This window comes from Raphanus sativus, chromosome 4 (assembly GCF_000801105.2).
Source record: "Raphanus sativus cultivar WK10039 chromosome 4, ASM80110v3, whole genome shotgun sequence".
NCBI lineage: Eukaryota > Viridiplantae > Streptophyta > Magnoliopsida > Brassicales > Brassicaceae > Raphanus > Raphanus sativus.
The window spans coordinates 36318590-36336284 of record NC_079514.1 but is presented as its reverse complement, the minus strand read 5'-3'; the positions used below and the strand labels follow the sequence as shown (position 1 = coordinate 36336284).

The 17695-nt window shown below is 34.2% G+C and overlaps 2 protein-coding genes across 2 annotated transcripts in view; one reads left to right on the top strand and one right to left on the bottom strand.

Annotated features, from left to right (window-relative positions):
* LOC108831849 (probable serine/threonine-protein kinase PBL10) overlaps positions 1-10299 on the bottom strand; it is a 72876-nt gene extending 62577 nt beyond the window's left edge. Inside the window, exon 1 of the mRNA XM_057008138.1 lies at positions 10295-10299. The gene's annotated coding sequence lies outside the window, so the exon portion shown is untranslated. The remainder of the gene's footprint in view (positions 1-10294) is intronic.
* LOC108852467 (osmotin-like protein) lies at positions 1814-2800 on the top strand. The gene has a single exon (XM_018625971.2). It carries the CDS (start codon positions 1858-1860, stop codon positions 2614-2616), a length of 759 nt encoding a protein of 252 aa, XP_018481473.1. The 5' UTR covers positions 1814-1857; the 3' UTR covers positions 2617-2800.
* Positions 10300-17695: the final 7396 nt, after the last annotated feature.

Sequence of the window (17695 nt, the reverse complement as noted above, 5' to 3'; positions counted from 1 at the left end):
ACCATAATTGACTATCTATCATGATAGTGTCAAAAATAATTTTGATTCCAAATTTTACTTTTATAGCCTATAACTTAACTCATGTGTATTGTCTGTGAGATATCACTCTAAAGACTAGTGAATAATGATTTTGGCCTCGATTGGTACAGCAGATGAAGAAGCAGTAGCAGAATGCTGTAAAAGGAGTATGCTGCAGAAGATGTATGCTCTCACTAAAATTTTTAATAAAGTGATTGGTAGAGCAGTAGCATTATACAATTTTAAAATTATCATAAAAGTTAGTATATAATATATTTATTTTAAAATAATATATATTAAATTATAATATACATTAATAATATATTTGTTATTAAAAATAATGAATCTTATTCAATTTTATAAATTAAATTAATTTTAAATGTGAAATAGTATATTAAAAAATAAAAAACTATTTAAAAATAAAATTTATTTTTGGAAAAAATAATTTTGATAATATTAAATAAAATAAATAAATTTTAAAAAGTAATTTATATAAAATTATCATTATATATTGGTTGAGAAATAAAGGATCCATATATAATATTATCATAAAAAATAATCTATGACATATAATTTATTTATTTATAAATAATATAAATGTGTTTATTTTATAATATATAAATATATATTATTTTATGTATTTTATTAAAAATAATGAATGATATGTGTAATTATATAAATTTATTGTATTTTAAATGTGAAATATTGTTATTTTAAAAAAATAAAATAATTAATCACAAATTTTAGTTTTTTTAAATATAAATTTATTTTTGATTATAAGCATATTTTTATATTATTAAACACACATAATTTAATTACATATAATTATTTTTGAATATATATAAATTCAAAATGCAAATGCTCTTTCAAAATGCAAATGCTCTTTCAAAAGCTTCATATGAGAGCATTGAGCAAAGAACATTTGGAGAGCATTAGCATCTTGTAAATACTTTTCTAAATGCTTTTGTGATCAATGTTCATTGGATAATAAGGAGCATAATGCTAATGCTAATGCTTTGCCAATCAAGCCATTTATCTAGCAAATTAATCAATCAATAGGTTCTTCTATTTTTCCTATAATACAATGTTAGGCAAGTAAATCAAGTTAGTAACTTAAATTTGATATCAACTAAAAATATAATAATTTCGGATTAAATCCATGAAAATTATAGAGTAATCCGTTTACTTTTTTGTTCATTGTAGAATAATTTATTTATAGAGTAAAGTCGAAGATGCTCTAAAATAAATAAAAAATTGGTTTTTTTGCAGTTGCAGAAACATAAATAGCATATAACGTGATGTAGTTATAAATCTTACAATTTTTTATGATTTACAATATCTAAATTTTATCTGAATAAACCTTACGAAACTAAACCAAACTTTTATAATATTTAAATAGAATTATAAATTGTGCTTCAAGAATTCTGAAATTAATTCGGTACGCCCATGTTTAATCTCCATACAAATCACATGCGATATACTTTATTTAAAAACCTTTTTCAATGTACATTTTTATATTTTTCTAAAATTTAAAACTATTGCAAAGTGGTTTGGTTCACTCCAATATATGATTTAATAATATAAATGTTCTATTTTAGAAGAAAATATTTTTTACTTTTATATATAGAAATACATATAAGAGTAAATCTAACTTAATAATAGAGTTTTTATTTTTTATTAAAAATATAAAGATAAATATATAAATAAGTTGGAGATGGTATAACAAAAAAACAAGGATATTTTCTGTCTCGACAACATAAATTTATTTGCAGCTCTGTTATATATACACACGTCGCGAAGTCACATTCACCTACCGAAAACCAAAAAAAAATACACACAATGGCTAAAACCTCTCTTCCTCTGGCCGCCTCCTTCCTCCTCCTCCTCCTCCTCATCTCCTCCGCTGCTGCCGCAGACACCGGCCGTCTCTTCCTCACCGTCGTTAACCACTGTCCCTTCGCCGTCTGGCCAGCCATTCAGGCCAACGCTGGCCACCCCGTCCTTGAAAAAGGTGGCTTCGCTCTCCCAACCAACACCCACCGCTCTTTCTTCCCACCATCTACCCACTGGTCCGGTCGCATATGGGGCCGAACTGGCTGCTCCAACTACAACGGAAAGTTCTCCTGCGTCACCGGAGACTGCGGCCACCGTCTCGAATGTAACGGTCTCGGGGGCGCAACTCCTGCTTCTCTCGCTCAGTTTGACCTCCACCACGGTGGACACCAAGATATATCCTCTTACGGTGTCTCTCTCGTCGACGGTTTCAACGTTCCGATGACTGTGACTCCTCACGAAGGCCGTGGAGTTTGTCCCGTCGTTGGTTGTCGCGAAGACCTCTTGAAAACGTGTCCGTCTCATCTTCAGCTCCGGTCGCACGGTGGACACGTGGTGGCTTGTAAGAGTGGGTGTGAGGCGTTCCGTACGGATGAGTTGTGTTGTAGGAATCATTACAATAGTCCTCGGACGTGTCGAGCTTCGAGCCACTCTCTGTTCTTTAAACACGCGTGTCCTTCGACTATGACTTTTGCGCATGATAGTCCATCGCTTATGCATGACTGTTCTTCTCCCAGAGAGCTCAAAGTTATCTTCTGCCACTAATGTGTCTCCCGTTTCGGCTTGTTCTACGGTTGTATTCGAAATATTGCACGATCTCTTATCTTTATGTTTGCTTTGATTTTGTTTTGAATGGGTTTTAGTTTGCGATTTCCCGGTTCAGTTATGTAGTTGTTCAAATGATGTAGTCCAACTATGAAATAATGTAATAGTCTCTTAGATTTGCCTCTGTGAGTTTGGTTCTCTTTCTATGTTTTAGTTCTAGAATAAACTATTTTTACTAAAACGACTTGTTGAGTAATAAACTATGTTTTAGTTTGGTTCTCTCTCTCCTCGTTCTCTCGCGTATCTTTCACGAGGATGAGATTGAGTTGAAGCTTCGTTCTTACGTTGCTGATATCGATCGGTGACTTGACTCCGGTATCTTTGACAAGTATATCCGGTTCTGCCTCCGGTGGCTCAGAGAACGGCGGAGTTATCTGGCTTCTGTATCCGCGTCGTGTTTCTTCTCGAAGGCGGCGGCGGCTTATCACCGGAATTTCCGGTTCAATGATCTGCGTTTTCCGACCCGGTGTGTGACTTGTTCCGCCGTGAAGATGACGTAGATCTTGGTTTCGGTCTGTTTGAAGATCGCCGTTGGAGGCGATCAAGTGGTGAAGAGGACAGGGATGGGTATGGATTTGAGTTTTCAGTGGTGTTTCCGGTGGATTTGGGATGAGATCTCAGAATAGCTCTGGTGAAGCTCTCCCGTGAAAAGAGTTCAGGCGGAAAGATGGAGGAGATGGCTCCGATTCCAGTGTGTTCCGGCGAAACCAGAGGCGGTTTTCGCTCTCTCCGGCGGTGTCTCGGTGTTAGAGTCACGATGCGGTGACTGGTTGACGCGTGTCCCTGTGGGGTGGAGATCTCAACACGTGCGCGACCGTGCGTTCTGCTGTGGACGCGTGGCCTTCGCGTAGCGTTAGGTGTGCGGTGGTTTAGTGGGTTGAGCCCAAAACCCATTTGGTTTTTCGTTAGTTCGCCTTTTGTTTGGGCCATCGGTTTTTTAATGTTTGTAACTTTTCGTTAGGCTTAGGTCCGTTAATAAAACCACTAGAAAGAAAAAAGACAAAAGGGGGATTTTTTAAAATACATTGTTTTGTTCGAGGCATGCATGCGGGCTGACACAATGTCTTGTTCTTTCACCTACTATTTTTGTTTGTCAGTAAGATATTTTCTTGCACGAGTTTTCACGTTTTTTAAAATGTAAACAATTAACCAACTATCTTGGCTAGTCGGTTTATAAACAAATATTTTTATCACCAGAAGAAATCTAAGCAAGATTTCAAAATCTGAACTGTCCACAAGCTATTTTGTACTTAGTGATATTTACAAAATAATTTTCAGAATAAAATTTCTATCGTAATATTTTTTAGAAAATTATTCTGATAAATATTTCAGAATAAAATTTTGTGGTAAATTTATATTTACAAAATAATATATCTACCATCAATTTTTTATGTTTTTTAATGTCTACAAACATATAAATATGCGTTTATAAGAACAGACAGAGTAAGTAATTGATGTTATAGTTAATGGAACATGAAACATTTTTAAATCAGCTCCTAATTAGATTTTCCTCCCTAATTTGAACTTTATTTACAAAGTTCTTTTTTGCTTAAAAGATTCGTTTTGCAAAGTTGCCTTAATTTGTTAAGCAATTGTCATTATTAAAAATGTTGTGCTATCAAGAAAATAAGTATTTCTTACAAAAATTGGGTTTAGAAATAGGGCTTAGAAATTTAGGTCTAAATATTATGTCCGCATTGATCAACGAAAACAGATAATAAATATTTATTTTCCAAGATTATTTATTTATGTGGAGGTTAAATTTGGCCTTAAAAATTTAGATCCAAATATTTTGATACAAAAGTCAAGAAAACGTCTTTTTACAACAAAAAAAAAAGTCAAGAAAACGTCAAGGAACGGGTTCAAGTTCACACAAAATAAAAGACCTCGTCAAAACTCAGGCTGGCAAGGGCATCTCCAACCCTACTCTATTTTCTACTCTAAACATTATTTTGAAGTAAAATCTTCTCCAATTCTATTATATTTTTAACTCCAAAATTGAGTAATGGCTAGAGTTACTCTATTTATGGAGTAATCTTACATATTACTCCATTTTGGAGTTGAAGTTTTTTTATTTATGAAATGATCCTTTAAATCTTTAATGTTTTTTATTTCTTATTTAAATAATATTTCAAAATGATACAAAACATAAAAAACAAGATATTTCATTATTTAATAATCTGACATTCGCGCTTTAGTATTGTGAAATGACCTTTCGTTTTGGAAAAAAAAATATTACATGACATCATGACTACATGTATAATTTTACACAACATGATAATTGAGGATGAGCATGAACTCGATGCACCAATTGAAATTGCAAGAGAAGCTTTACCTCCGGAGATCGAAATTGCAAACGATTTAGAAATATCAAAGATAAAGAAGTTCATTTTTCATCACGAAATGCATTAGTTGATCATTTGTGAAAAAAATATTCTAATGTTCATTATTGAACTAACTTATATAATTATGTTTTATTCTATTTTTATGATTTCTTGTACCTTTTAATAATAAATGTTTAATTTAAATAAATTATATTTTAAAGTATTTTTGCAAATATAAAATAGTTGGAGTTAATTGGTAAATTTTTATAAGTATATGATATTATTAACAATTATTAACTATTTTGGAGTAAAAAATGGAGTAATACATTGGAGTAAAACATCACTCTATTTTGGAGTTGTATCATTTTGGAATAAAATTTGGAGTAATACATTGGAGATGCTCTAAGCCTTGCAGCTGGTACAGTAGGTGATAGCATGTTTTAATTGTAATTGATGCTCTAATTGATATAAGCATTTTTACAACAGACCGTTTAAAATTGGTAAAAATTATCTCTCCACCACTAGATTGGTCTGTTTACTCAACACATTTAGATTCCAAATTTTCACACCTACAACCATCCGTACTACGATTAATAATAACAAAAATCTCTTTATATATCTATATATTATTATTATTATTATTATTAATATTACACTATAGTTCTTCTACGTGTTACCATTAGAAATACAAAAGTACTTTAATTACTGCACAATCACATAGATCTCATACAACAAACACAAGTACAAATAAATTTTCGTAGAATGTTCGTATTCAAATTTTATATTTTATTTTATAGATAATGTATTAATTTTAAGTTCTATTTAATATTGACGATGAAAAATCCTCTAGTGTTTTTTTTAGATTTTATTTTTCTTCTTTTTATTTGTATTATTGTTATTTAATTTAATATTTTATAAGTAAATGGTAAAAGCATAATAGTTATATTAATGTTCGGGTTTTTTTTGAAACACGTTAAAAAAGAAAAGTTATGTAAAATACAGATGGGTTAGCTCAAAAAAGCTTCAATCTGTTGAGGATTCATCCTCTAATCTTGGCTCAAATCAATCTCATCCAAAGCCTAAACGAATCTAATTAAGAGTGAATCAAGCATAAAGAGATAACACATGAGACTTTGTTTACCCGGTGCTCACCGCACTTCTCCGATGTGGAGAAGCCGCTATACATCACCGGGGAGAGAAACGGTCTCTCAACCAATCCACTATAAACGTTATGATTACAGTGTACATCACCGGAGGTTTCTCTCCTCTTCTTCCCCTCTCGCGATTACATCTAATCGAAGTTACAACAAGTATAATAGACGAAGAAGATCAAGCTCTGAGCTTCGAGAATCACATCACTCTCTAGCTCACTCTCTCTCGAGCTCCACGTCTCTCTGTGTCTGTTACAGCTCCCGTCGACGAAGACGATGATTTGAAACCCAGAAGATAATAACAACTCACGTGCTCCTCATGTGCTTATCATTAGCTTTAATAAAACCTTCTGTCGTACCTAGAGTCTTTTGCTTAGCTCAGCATACTCTAACCTTCTGTTGCACTTAGAGACTTAGAAGATTAATGACATAATCCCACAATCTCCACCTTGGCATTGATCTTGTACAGCCCAAACTCCTCTTGAGCTTTCCTCCGGTGATTGAGCAAACCTACTCACATCCTGCAACCTTTTGCAGCCTCCTGCAACCTCTTGCAGCTTCCTGCATCTCCTTGCAGTCTCCTGAGAAATTTACCTTCCCAGCTTCATACTCCTCTGAATAAAACTCCATTCAGCTTTATCTCACTTTGAGCTTCACCGCTTAGCTTCAATCCTTCCTGAAACTTGTTTCCTTCCAACATCTTATCTTGTATCTATCTCGATACACCTGAAGACTTCTTTGCCGCTGTTCCTTAGAACCTTGTAAACCCAGCTCTAGCCTTGACAACTCCCAATCTTCAAATATATAAGCAGCATCAATGAACCAGACATGTAACTTTGTTGTGATATGAATCACAATGCCATTCCTGTGCCAACAACACACACACGCCTTCTTAAGTTTCTTTTCCCAACACTCCACAAACTTGTGTCACGCCAAACTTCTTCATTGATCTTCCTTAGCACTTTCCATAACCTGGAAACTTGAGAAAACCACCAGTAACTCAACATACACTCCATAAGCTTCTCTTTTGACTAGTATAGATCAGCCTATCATGCTTGACTTGTTACTGCAACTAAGGTCTCCAAATAATCTGCCAAAACCTGAACCGATGCTTGCTTGAAACTTTTGTAGAACCCTGAATCACCACTGCCTCAAAACCTGAAGCTCTTCCACTCAAAAAACCCCTTGTAGACAACCTCCACAGCTAGTAGATACCGACTGCTTATCCTGAAGTTTTCCTCTACACCAATCTGTATGAACTTTCAACCTGAACATCACTCTGCACCGCTGCTTTAACCAGCAGAACACGCCGCCTAACTCAACCCGGTTAAGAAGACTTTCGATGTAGAGATCTCTGCTCAAACCCTGCTCAAACAAACCTGACTCAACAGAACTTCAGACCATAAATCTGACCACCTGCTGACTTCTTTATCCCTGCCTCAAACTCACAAAACCTGTGACAATCCCTGAGACACCTTCCGTAGTAGAAACCTGCAATTCTCTGACCTGCATAACTCCACCACATCCTGGTATACAAACACCCCTGTCTGTTCCAGACTTTACCGAGAACTCTGATTTCCAGTAGCTCAATCCTTCTTGTACTCTCTTGTGACAGTACCAGCAACCCTTGCTCTTTATCTTCTTGTAGCTACTCTTAGAGAATTCTCTGAGCTTGTTCAGCTTGGTTGTTGACTCAAACAGCTCCACCTTGAACTGTTTTTCCTGGTCCCTGTGAATACCTGCAAAATCACACCTCACAAGTATTTTATATATTGACTTATCATACCTGTATTAACTCTGCCTTGATGTCTTTGAACTCCATGCTTTCTGTGGAGAAACCATACTGTCTCTGCCGACATCCTCTTCACATCTCTGACCACAAGCAGAACCCCTTCCACTCCATCTGATCATAACATGTTGAGCTTGAACCTGCTGACACTGACTTGGCTCTCTTTTACTCTCCTTGCTTCACAAAACCAAACTGAATCTTTGTTGCTCTTGAAAGCTCAACCGCAAGATCTCTGAAACCTTTTTTTTCACACTGAGATAGACCTGAGAAAATTGTCTGAAACATAACACTGCTCCACCTGAAGTCAAAAACCATCTAGAGATGTGCACTACAACACTTGTAGAGGCAAGACTCCACCTGAAACAATAACCTTTCAAAACCACAACGTGTTCCTCTTCACACTTAGCTTCAATTCTCAGACTTCTAACCATCCTGCACTTTCTTCTTTGATTCACTTAACCGCTTTGTGTAGCTGACTGTAAACATGGCTTCCTGCTTCTGAAATATATTCCAGACCCCATCAAAATTATCTTCATTTTGTAGCCATTCAACCTTAGTCACTTAATACCAGAACCACCAAGTGTCGTATACTCCAATCTGATTACAATACCACCAAACTGACTGTGCTCCAACCTGTTGTAGTCTCTGCCCACAACTCAACTTCACAGAACACTTAAAACCCTGTGAAACCCTTCAGAATTTAACCATCAGAACCTGTAGCAGATAAACCAGAAACCAGATTTTCTCCAACTGATTTCTTTCCACTGGTTTTTATTATCAGTCTAACACCATGCTTCTTGCCTTTATATCTTGGCATAAAGCTTCCAAACTTTATCTCCAGTTCCTGAACTTCTCAGAATAGCAAACATGACGCCAATAACCTGCAAATAACCTGAGACATCCAGCACAGACTTGAACTTGTAGCCTCCATGTCCAAAGAAACTACAACCAGCAAAACAAACTCTTGCTTTCCTTTCCTTGAGCCATAAACCAGAAATTTGTTTCTTCTCCTTGGCTCCTTATCACTGATATTCTATCAGCCTTCTTTCTCTTTAAGAAATCATCACTTCTACCCCTCTGCAGAAACACCTTGAGTGATACATTAAAACCTCTACCATGAGCTGTCACTTCCACTCACAATACTTCTCCAAAGCTATCAACTTTGTTCCCACAAAGAAACTTTGTTCCAGCATAAACCATATTGCTTCAGAACTCTTTGTCTTTGCTCTTGGCTACTTCTTCCTGGAGATATAACATGTTCCCGCTTCTGCTTCTTTCTTGATGACTCCACGCATTCTTCTAATAAGCCGTGATGTTTGCTTATGAGAAGAAAACGCATGTGATGCTCCAATATAACCGAAATTGCTTCATCACATTACTGCCACTCAACATCATGAGTAACAGCCGTAGTCCCCTTCCGCAGAAATAACCCTTGCTGCTACAAGCTCCTTATGATCTCTTTTCTGACCTTGATCATCACCACCTGAGCTTCTCATATTCACCAGAACCTGACCCTTAATCTCTGTGACTGAACCTGCAACTCAAACTTTCTGAACCCACTGAACCAGCCCTGAATCTTCAAAGTACCAAAACTGTCTTGTTTCATTACTTCCCTGCAATTCCCTTTGACGTGAATCCTGAAACCTTTAATAATATCCAGAACAGCCTTTGACACACACATACCATCTCACTCCTAAGGCGTCCCTTAACCATGAGATTAATAAGCATCATAACTACCATTCTTTTAAACATTCTGAAACCACAAATGCAGCTAACTTCCACAAACGAGCTGAGCAAAACACGATCTGACACCAAATCTGAGTCTTGATCATTCTTCGCAAAGATACCATACACTTCCCTGTGATCCACCAAGATTCCATTCCTTATGTTTACATAACCTTGACTTGATCTGTAACCTGAGATAACTTCCACCTCAAACAACCAGCATCAAACCAATTTCAGAACTGCAGAGCTTCATATATTTGATTCATCTGATTCTTACACTTGAGTCTTGTGAACCTTCGTACGCTTGCGAACACAGCAACGTCTCTTGCGAGTCTCTAATTCCAGAACTCACACCAGCTTATAACTCTAGAGATGAGAGAGCTTAACTTACGGAACCATCTGATTTCACAAACCAGAAACTATCTGAACTGGTAGCATCTTCCTCCGTGCGATTCCTTTCCTCCGTCTCCGACGTCGTCGTCTACCACGAGCCAACGTCTTCATGTACTTTCTTTGCTCTTTGACATTGCAAATCTTGCAACATCTACTGATTCTTCACTCTTGCAACAATGATGCGATCGAAACTTCAACTCCTCCGATCCTTCTTCGATTCTCCTGCCGAACCGATCTTGATCTGTTTCCGATAAATCCTTGAATCGCCTAAACCGAGGCTCTGATACCACTTGTTGAGGATTCATCCTCTAATCTTGGCTCAAATCAATCTCATCCAAAGCCTAAACGAATCTAATTAAGAGTGAATCAAGCATAAAGAGATAACACATGAGACTTTGTTTACCCGGTGCTCACCGCACTTCTCCGATGTGGAGAAGCCGCTATACATCACCGGGGAGAGAAACGGTCTCTCAACCAATCCACTATAAACGTTATGATTACAGTGTACATCACCGGAGGTTTCTCTCCTCTTCTTCCCCTCTCGCGATTACATCTAATCGAAGTTACAACAAGTATAATAGACGAAGAAGATCAAGCTCTGAGCTTCGAGAATCACATCACTCTCTAGCTCACTCTCTCTCGAGCTCCACGTCTCTCTGTGTCTGTTACAGCTCCCGTCGACGAAGACGATGACTTGAAACCCAGAAGATAATAACAACTCACGTGCTCCTCATGTGCATATCATTAGCTTTAATAAAACCTTCTGCCGTACCTAGAGTCTTTGCTTAGCTCAGCATACTCTAACCTTCTGTTGCACTTAGAGACTTAGAAGATTAATGACATAATCCCACACAATCTATGATCCATAAAGGTGAATTCAGCAATTGGCCCAAAAGAAATATTCGGTTTAAGTATCAAACTGGGCTCCCGATTTCGTGTTATTCTTGTTATGGTCAACCTAACATGAAAGGCATACAAAAGCTATAGGTTTTTCTTTAAAAGAAAAGCTATAGGTTTTCTCAGCTCTTTATCTTCTTGGAATATTTTGTAAATAGTTTACGAATTCTGTAATTTTGTAAATCAGGACGCAATTATGTCTTCTAAATAACCTTGAAACAACATTTGGTCATGGCAAATAGCTCTTGCCTCTTGGATCAGTAGTGGCTTAATTTTTATGCGCCATAAACATTTAAAAAAAATTGGTCATATTATCAGGGATCCAAACAATATTGTGGTCAGGATATAATACGATGCTTTAATTAATATCTTAAAACTGTATATACGTAAATATATTTACATACTAAGCTGTTGTTTTTAATAACTTCTTTTATTTAGCTCGCACAACTGGTGTAATCCAAGTTAGAAATTTCCAGTCAATTGCAAAAAATGGTTATTGTTTTATTGATTAGAAGTTATTAGTTTATAATGTTTATGTTTATTGAGTATATTTTATTTTATTTCTTGTTAATCAGGGAATTCTAACTTTTACCTAATCTTAAAAGACACTTTCAGATCAGATTGCATTTCTTCAAATAGTTTCTTGTCCTTTGAAATATCTCCTACCATATCCAGAAAATACGCCAGCAATATAGATGAAAGTGTCGAGCTAATTTCTGAATAAATTTTTATAAATATAATTATTTTTCAAATACATTCTAAATAATATTTTATTATAAGTTTTAAAAGTAATATTTCACACGTTTGCGGAAAAGCCATCAGTAATTTAAGTTGATGTCTACATAAAAAAAATAACAAGATACAAAAATCATGCATTCTGCAATATTTATTTAAAATCTATAAGTTAACTATATATAAATACAAATTAGTGATAAATGTTTACGAAAGAAAATAATACTGTAGAAATAAAAATACTCGTCCCATAACAACTAAATCAAAAATTGGTTTAAAAAAAACAACTAAATAAATAATCTTCCAAATTTGTCAAAATTAAATACCTGTCTTTTATTGGTATGAAATCCAAAATACCCTAACGATGTGTAGATCAAGTTGTTAGTTTCTGTAGATAATTGTTGTTCAACGAAATACCATTTGAATTCTAAAGAAATAAAATAAGTCGATTAGAAGCTTTTAGATTTCAAAGAATTGACCTACCAAAACAAAAGTAAGAGAGATAAACAAAGTGGAAAACAAGTGGTGTGTTGTGCGGACCGTGAATTACGTCATAAGGTCGTTCCTGTTTCCTCATGTCCCAAAAGGCGAACGAGCGCATGCAACTGGTCCACAAAAACATTTGAGCAATCAAGTAAAATTTATTATTGAATCTAGAATTTATTATGATCCCACTTATTTTATTTTATATTCATATATTAGGACGCGGTGAGACGTAAGCTGACCTTTCGAAGTCGGAATCGATATGGCATTGAACTGATGCAGGCAATATGATAGGTTTTCACGAATATCACTCAGTCGACTTGTCGCATTATCTTCAGGAAAAAGAAATATTTTTCTTTCACCAAACAACGCAGGGTTCACCAGTTCAACAGTTTTTCTAATTACCAAAAAGAGTTCCAGACTGTTTTTTAACCTTTCTCGAACCAGAAACTAAAAACATGGGAATTTAATTCACTCTCCCTCATCAAGACTCAAATTCATTCAAAAAAAAAAGATTCAAATTCATAGCTATAAAACATTAGCGAAACAACAAACATTATTTTAATATGACATTTCACTCGGTTTTCTTTATTAAGGTGGTTAATCTATATTAATAAAATGGTATTCATTTATTTGCTTTTCTGAATCAACTTACAAGTTAAACTTAAGTTAATAATATTAACACAAACTTTCAAACACAAAAGAAAAACCCAGCCCTTAACAATACAGTATGTGTTATCATTTACATATTTAAAGAAACCACAATAGTTCAATGATATATTTTTAAAAAATTGAGCTACTTACTTACATTGCATTAACAAAAAAAACTGTCTCTTATTATGCTGCGAATATGTTCTGTTTGCTTATACCAAAAAATGTTATGGTTACATAAGCTTTTATTTTAGTTTTAACACCCGAATATAATTAAAAATATTGTACGTGTTAAAATAGTTTCGGTAAATACAGTGTTTTCGACCAAAGTTAATATTTTCAGCCACTCTAAAATATTATAATTGTGTTGTTAAAGTTTGATATTTATTGTCGACAACAGAACTTACTAAGATAACCCATTCACTTTTTCATCCACAACGTTCGTTCCACATGTTCTTGTATTTTAACCACATTGCACCAAACCATTCCACGGAAGAAAAAAACAACATCCAAAAGTTTCTTCTAGTGGAGGAGAATTTAACTGTGATAAGTGACCATGAGACATCATTGTATTCAGTGACTGTCCCTACCATGAGATAATAGTGTTTACCAAATTTTGCTGATGCAGTATTTGCCTCCACATTGTCCAAATACATTGTTGGATGTTGTCTTTCATAAATTACCATAAAACTTTTTCTGTCGATTTTCATATTGCCAAATCTGTATTCAACAGAAACCAGCAACTACAAATTTCCAAATTATCTGATAAATATATAACAGTTTCAAAATGCCTTTTATCAGCATTGTTTTTTTCTTCAAATGTCATACATTAACTCTGAATAAACTAATCTTTTGCGTGTTTATAGTTCTTAAACTAGTTTGGGGAGCTGATCAGTTTTAGATGTACTATTATCTGTGGAATACTCTTGGTACTTAACAAGCATAGATATAATTATAGGGAAATTAATAGATTTCCGAAGTTTAGAACTTTGATTAAGGTTCACAAAAAAATGATAACTGGTACAATACTTTTTGATGAAACGATAGTTATGACCACTAGTGTCCATGACAGTTGACGTATGTTCACAGATGTATAAAATTGGTGGATACAAATATTTATTGTTGATTTCGTGGATTCATAAAACAATCTAATGTCTTCCAATAAAACCACTTACCTACTTTAAATAGCTAACTGCCTTTGCGGATTAAATCAAAGAACAATAACGAATGGAGCATCCTAATAACGTTTCTGGGTCCAGCTAGTAAAACAACAATTATCTATTTGCAAGCAGAAAATCATATGGATTTCTGCATACCACGGAATATTAAAGTATCTTGAGAGCAATGGAACTATAAAATTGGCATTCATATACGCCGGAATTTACTGTGATTCCAAGGCAAAAACAAACTGAAAAACGAGATAACGGTAGGTCTCACTGGTTTATGATAGATCTTGATGATGATAATTGTATGGATTTCATTTTTTATAACATTTGGGTGATCCGGATCGTCATCGAACTATTGGACTAAAACAACCAGTCATTTAAGTGGTCCAACTGTTATAGAGGTGAGTCAGGCTGACATCGTATGCTTAGCTCGCTGGATTTTGAACTAGGTCATGGTACCGGATTTAAAAGGCCTGGTTTAACGTGTTTTTGCAAGGACTAGATCACAACACAATCGGCCGCAAACACAAACTGACCCATCCCTTGCTTTCTAGAGTATGCTTTTTTTTGTTCTTAGTGGGAGATAAACTCAAGGGAGATTGAGTTAAGCATGGATTATTAGAAGTTGGATATGAACCATTTTAAGAAGTTGAATGTTCCCAATGGTTCAATGCGAAGAGCCACAAATATGATCCTACTGATTGTGTATCTATCTGCTGCAACAAAGGATTTCAGAAAATTAAGATTAATTTCTTCAGAATTGAATCAGACCTAAATATTTTGCACAGCTGGATTTGACGAATGATATTGCCAGTAATTTGATGGTTTAGAGCATCTCCAAAAATACTCTTTCATCTAGATTTTGCAAAATTCTATATTTGAAGTTTCAAAGTGTTTTTTTTAAGTATAACTTCAAAATTATATTTGTCATATTAAATATAGATCCATAATTTTTTTTACAAAATAACTAGAACATATATAAAACATATTTAAAATATTAATTAATAAAATATCACATTACAATGTAAAATTATAAAAATAAATACATAATTAAATATTAAATACAAGAAAAATACCACATTATTTACTAAAAGTATTTCTGTAATGTTCCATCTTCTCTTATACAAAATTTGTTTGGACAAAATATTTTAGAGATTTTAGAGGTTTTGGAGTTAGTACTTTTTTTCTTCATGTACCTTAAAAAAATATTAAGTTTTTTTGTAGTTTTTGTTGTTTATTAATTCTAGTTTTAAAATAGTATAATTTTATTTATTTAACTTTATCTGTAAAATTTGAATTTATAAAAAGAAATCTAAAATAATTATGAGATATAAAAAACTAAAAATTGAAACGATAAACAAAAAATACTTAAGAATCATAAATGTAGTATATAATAATTATAAGAACCAAAATGCAAATAAAACGGTGAAACTTCAAATTTGAAGTTTTGATTAGTGAAACTTTAAATACGAAGTTTCACTGCTCAAAACTTTAAATTTGAAGTTTTAAAAAAAAAGTTAAAGCAAAAAATTCTATATTTGAAGTTATAGATTTTCTTTTGAATATTCTTTTTTTAAAGTTTGGTTTTGAAACATTCATATTCTATTAATGTGCAAAACATAATAATAATAATAGCAATAATAATAATAATAATTATTATTATTATTATTATTATTATTATTATTATTATTATTATTATTATTATTATTATTATTATTATTATTATTATAATGCTGATCTTGTTATTAAGAGAATCACAATGTGAATGAAGAAATAATTTCTTTTAAAAAGAAAGAATGAAAATAATTTCCATAACAATTTTAAAAAGTATCTTCATAAGAGGCTTTATTAGTAGTATTACGGAAAAAAAATGTAGAGGGGAAAATTCTCAACATATCGGATAAACAAGTGTGTATAATAAATGTCATTTAATTTTCCAAGTGCTGGCCAGGCCAAATGTTTCAGCAAAATTTATCTGAGGCCTTTATCTCTCTGCTAAATCCATATTATGCTAAATCCATATTATATTAGAACAAAAATACGACATATTAATAAATGTTATGTCCAACTATAAATTTCATTTATTTAAATGATTATTTTATCAAATTAAATTAATATTAAATAGAAATATGATTTATTTTTTTAAATCAAATATCAAAATTAAAATTTTCAAAAAACTTAAAACAAAAATATACCCGCTTTTCGAAATGGCGGATCAGAATCTAGTTTAATATATTAATTTAAAATTCTATTTTTTATCTATTTTAAAAGAGTTGTTATTAAAATTTGAAGTAGTGTTAAAAATATGTTACAGTATTTAAAGCATTATAAATCTAATGTAGTTTGCTCAAAAAATGTAATATAGTATTAAAGGTTTTGTGGGAACCGAAATTCGCACCGTCAATATTTCGTATATTTTAGGAAACTAGGAAAACCCTAATTTCCCAGAGGTTCCGGATTTCTGAGAAACCACGCGTCAAACAATTAGAACACGACAATAACGGAAAATAAAATAAAATCGTAAAAAAAAGCAAGAAGGATTTTATTCCGACGATTTTATTCCGAATCTGCGTATGAGCGTAACAACAACAGGATAACGTGCTTCGGCTACGAGAGCTGTCGGCGAGATCCTAGTTCTAATACCCGAAGGTGGCTAAACTTAATTGAGTCGCAGCTAGAAAAAACAAAAACGGAAAGTTGCCTAAAATGCTATAAGTGCTAGGTTGCTCTGGAAAAGTGATGCCATCTATGCCTCTCGCCTAGAGCTCCTTATATACTCCATCCACAGTCGGTTTACGCTTCCCCCTTTTGCCCTTAAGCCGTCATAGTCGAAAAATGGGAATATTCCATTTTTCTGATCTTCATGATTATCTGCGGAAAGTTTCCATTTATCCGCGGAAACTGATGCTTATCCTTCAAGCATAAACCGTCATAAGGTTTATGGGTTCTTAAGAAATTGTAAGTGGGCCTCGAATCAGGTTTAGGACCCATTGGGCTGTCTTTTTAATTCGAGACATTTTTTACGATTTTTCCGATAAGGTTAAGTTTCCGCGGTTTTATCGTAAACCGAACGGACGATTCCATTTGATCGAGAGATCAAGAAATGGTTAGTCGTGGGTTGCGGAGAATAGCTATACGAATAGTCGAGAATGCATAGTTTTACGTCGTATCGTCGTTTCGGAAGACTTCAGACGTTTCGGAAAATAGTCGATGTACGAATGCTCGATCGCTATAACGACCGGACTTGTTCCGTAGCTCGGTCGCTATAGCGACCGAGATCTATCCGCAGCTCGATCGCTATAGCTCTATACGGAGCTCGGTCGCTATAGCGACCGAACCTTGCTCGTGGCTCGGTCGCTATAACGACCGAGCTCTGTTTGGAGCTCGGAGCGACTGAGATGTAATCGAAGCTCGGTCGCTATAGCGACCGAGCATGGTCTCGTGATCCGTTCGCTATAGCAACCAAGCTCTTGTTTGTGTCGTGGACTGAGATCCGTTGTCCAAGCGTCCGAAACCATTGCGAAGCTACGATGCTCTTAGGATGTTTGTTTGCGGATGTTTGAACCTTTGATAACATATCCTTCCGTTGATTTAAGAAATCGTTACTTTTATAAATCGTTGATTTTTTAAATCGTTGATTTCCTAAGTCGTTGATTAAGAAATCGTTGAACAAGAAGTTAAACTAATCTGCCTTGGAACTTCAAAGAG

Coding starts and splice junctions, on each gene's coding strand:
- LOC108852467 (XM_018625971.2), top strand. CDS start 1,858: ATGGCTAAAACCTCTCTTCCTCTGGCCGCCTCCTTCCTCCTCCTCCTC.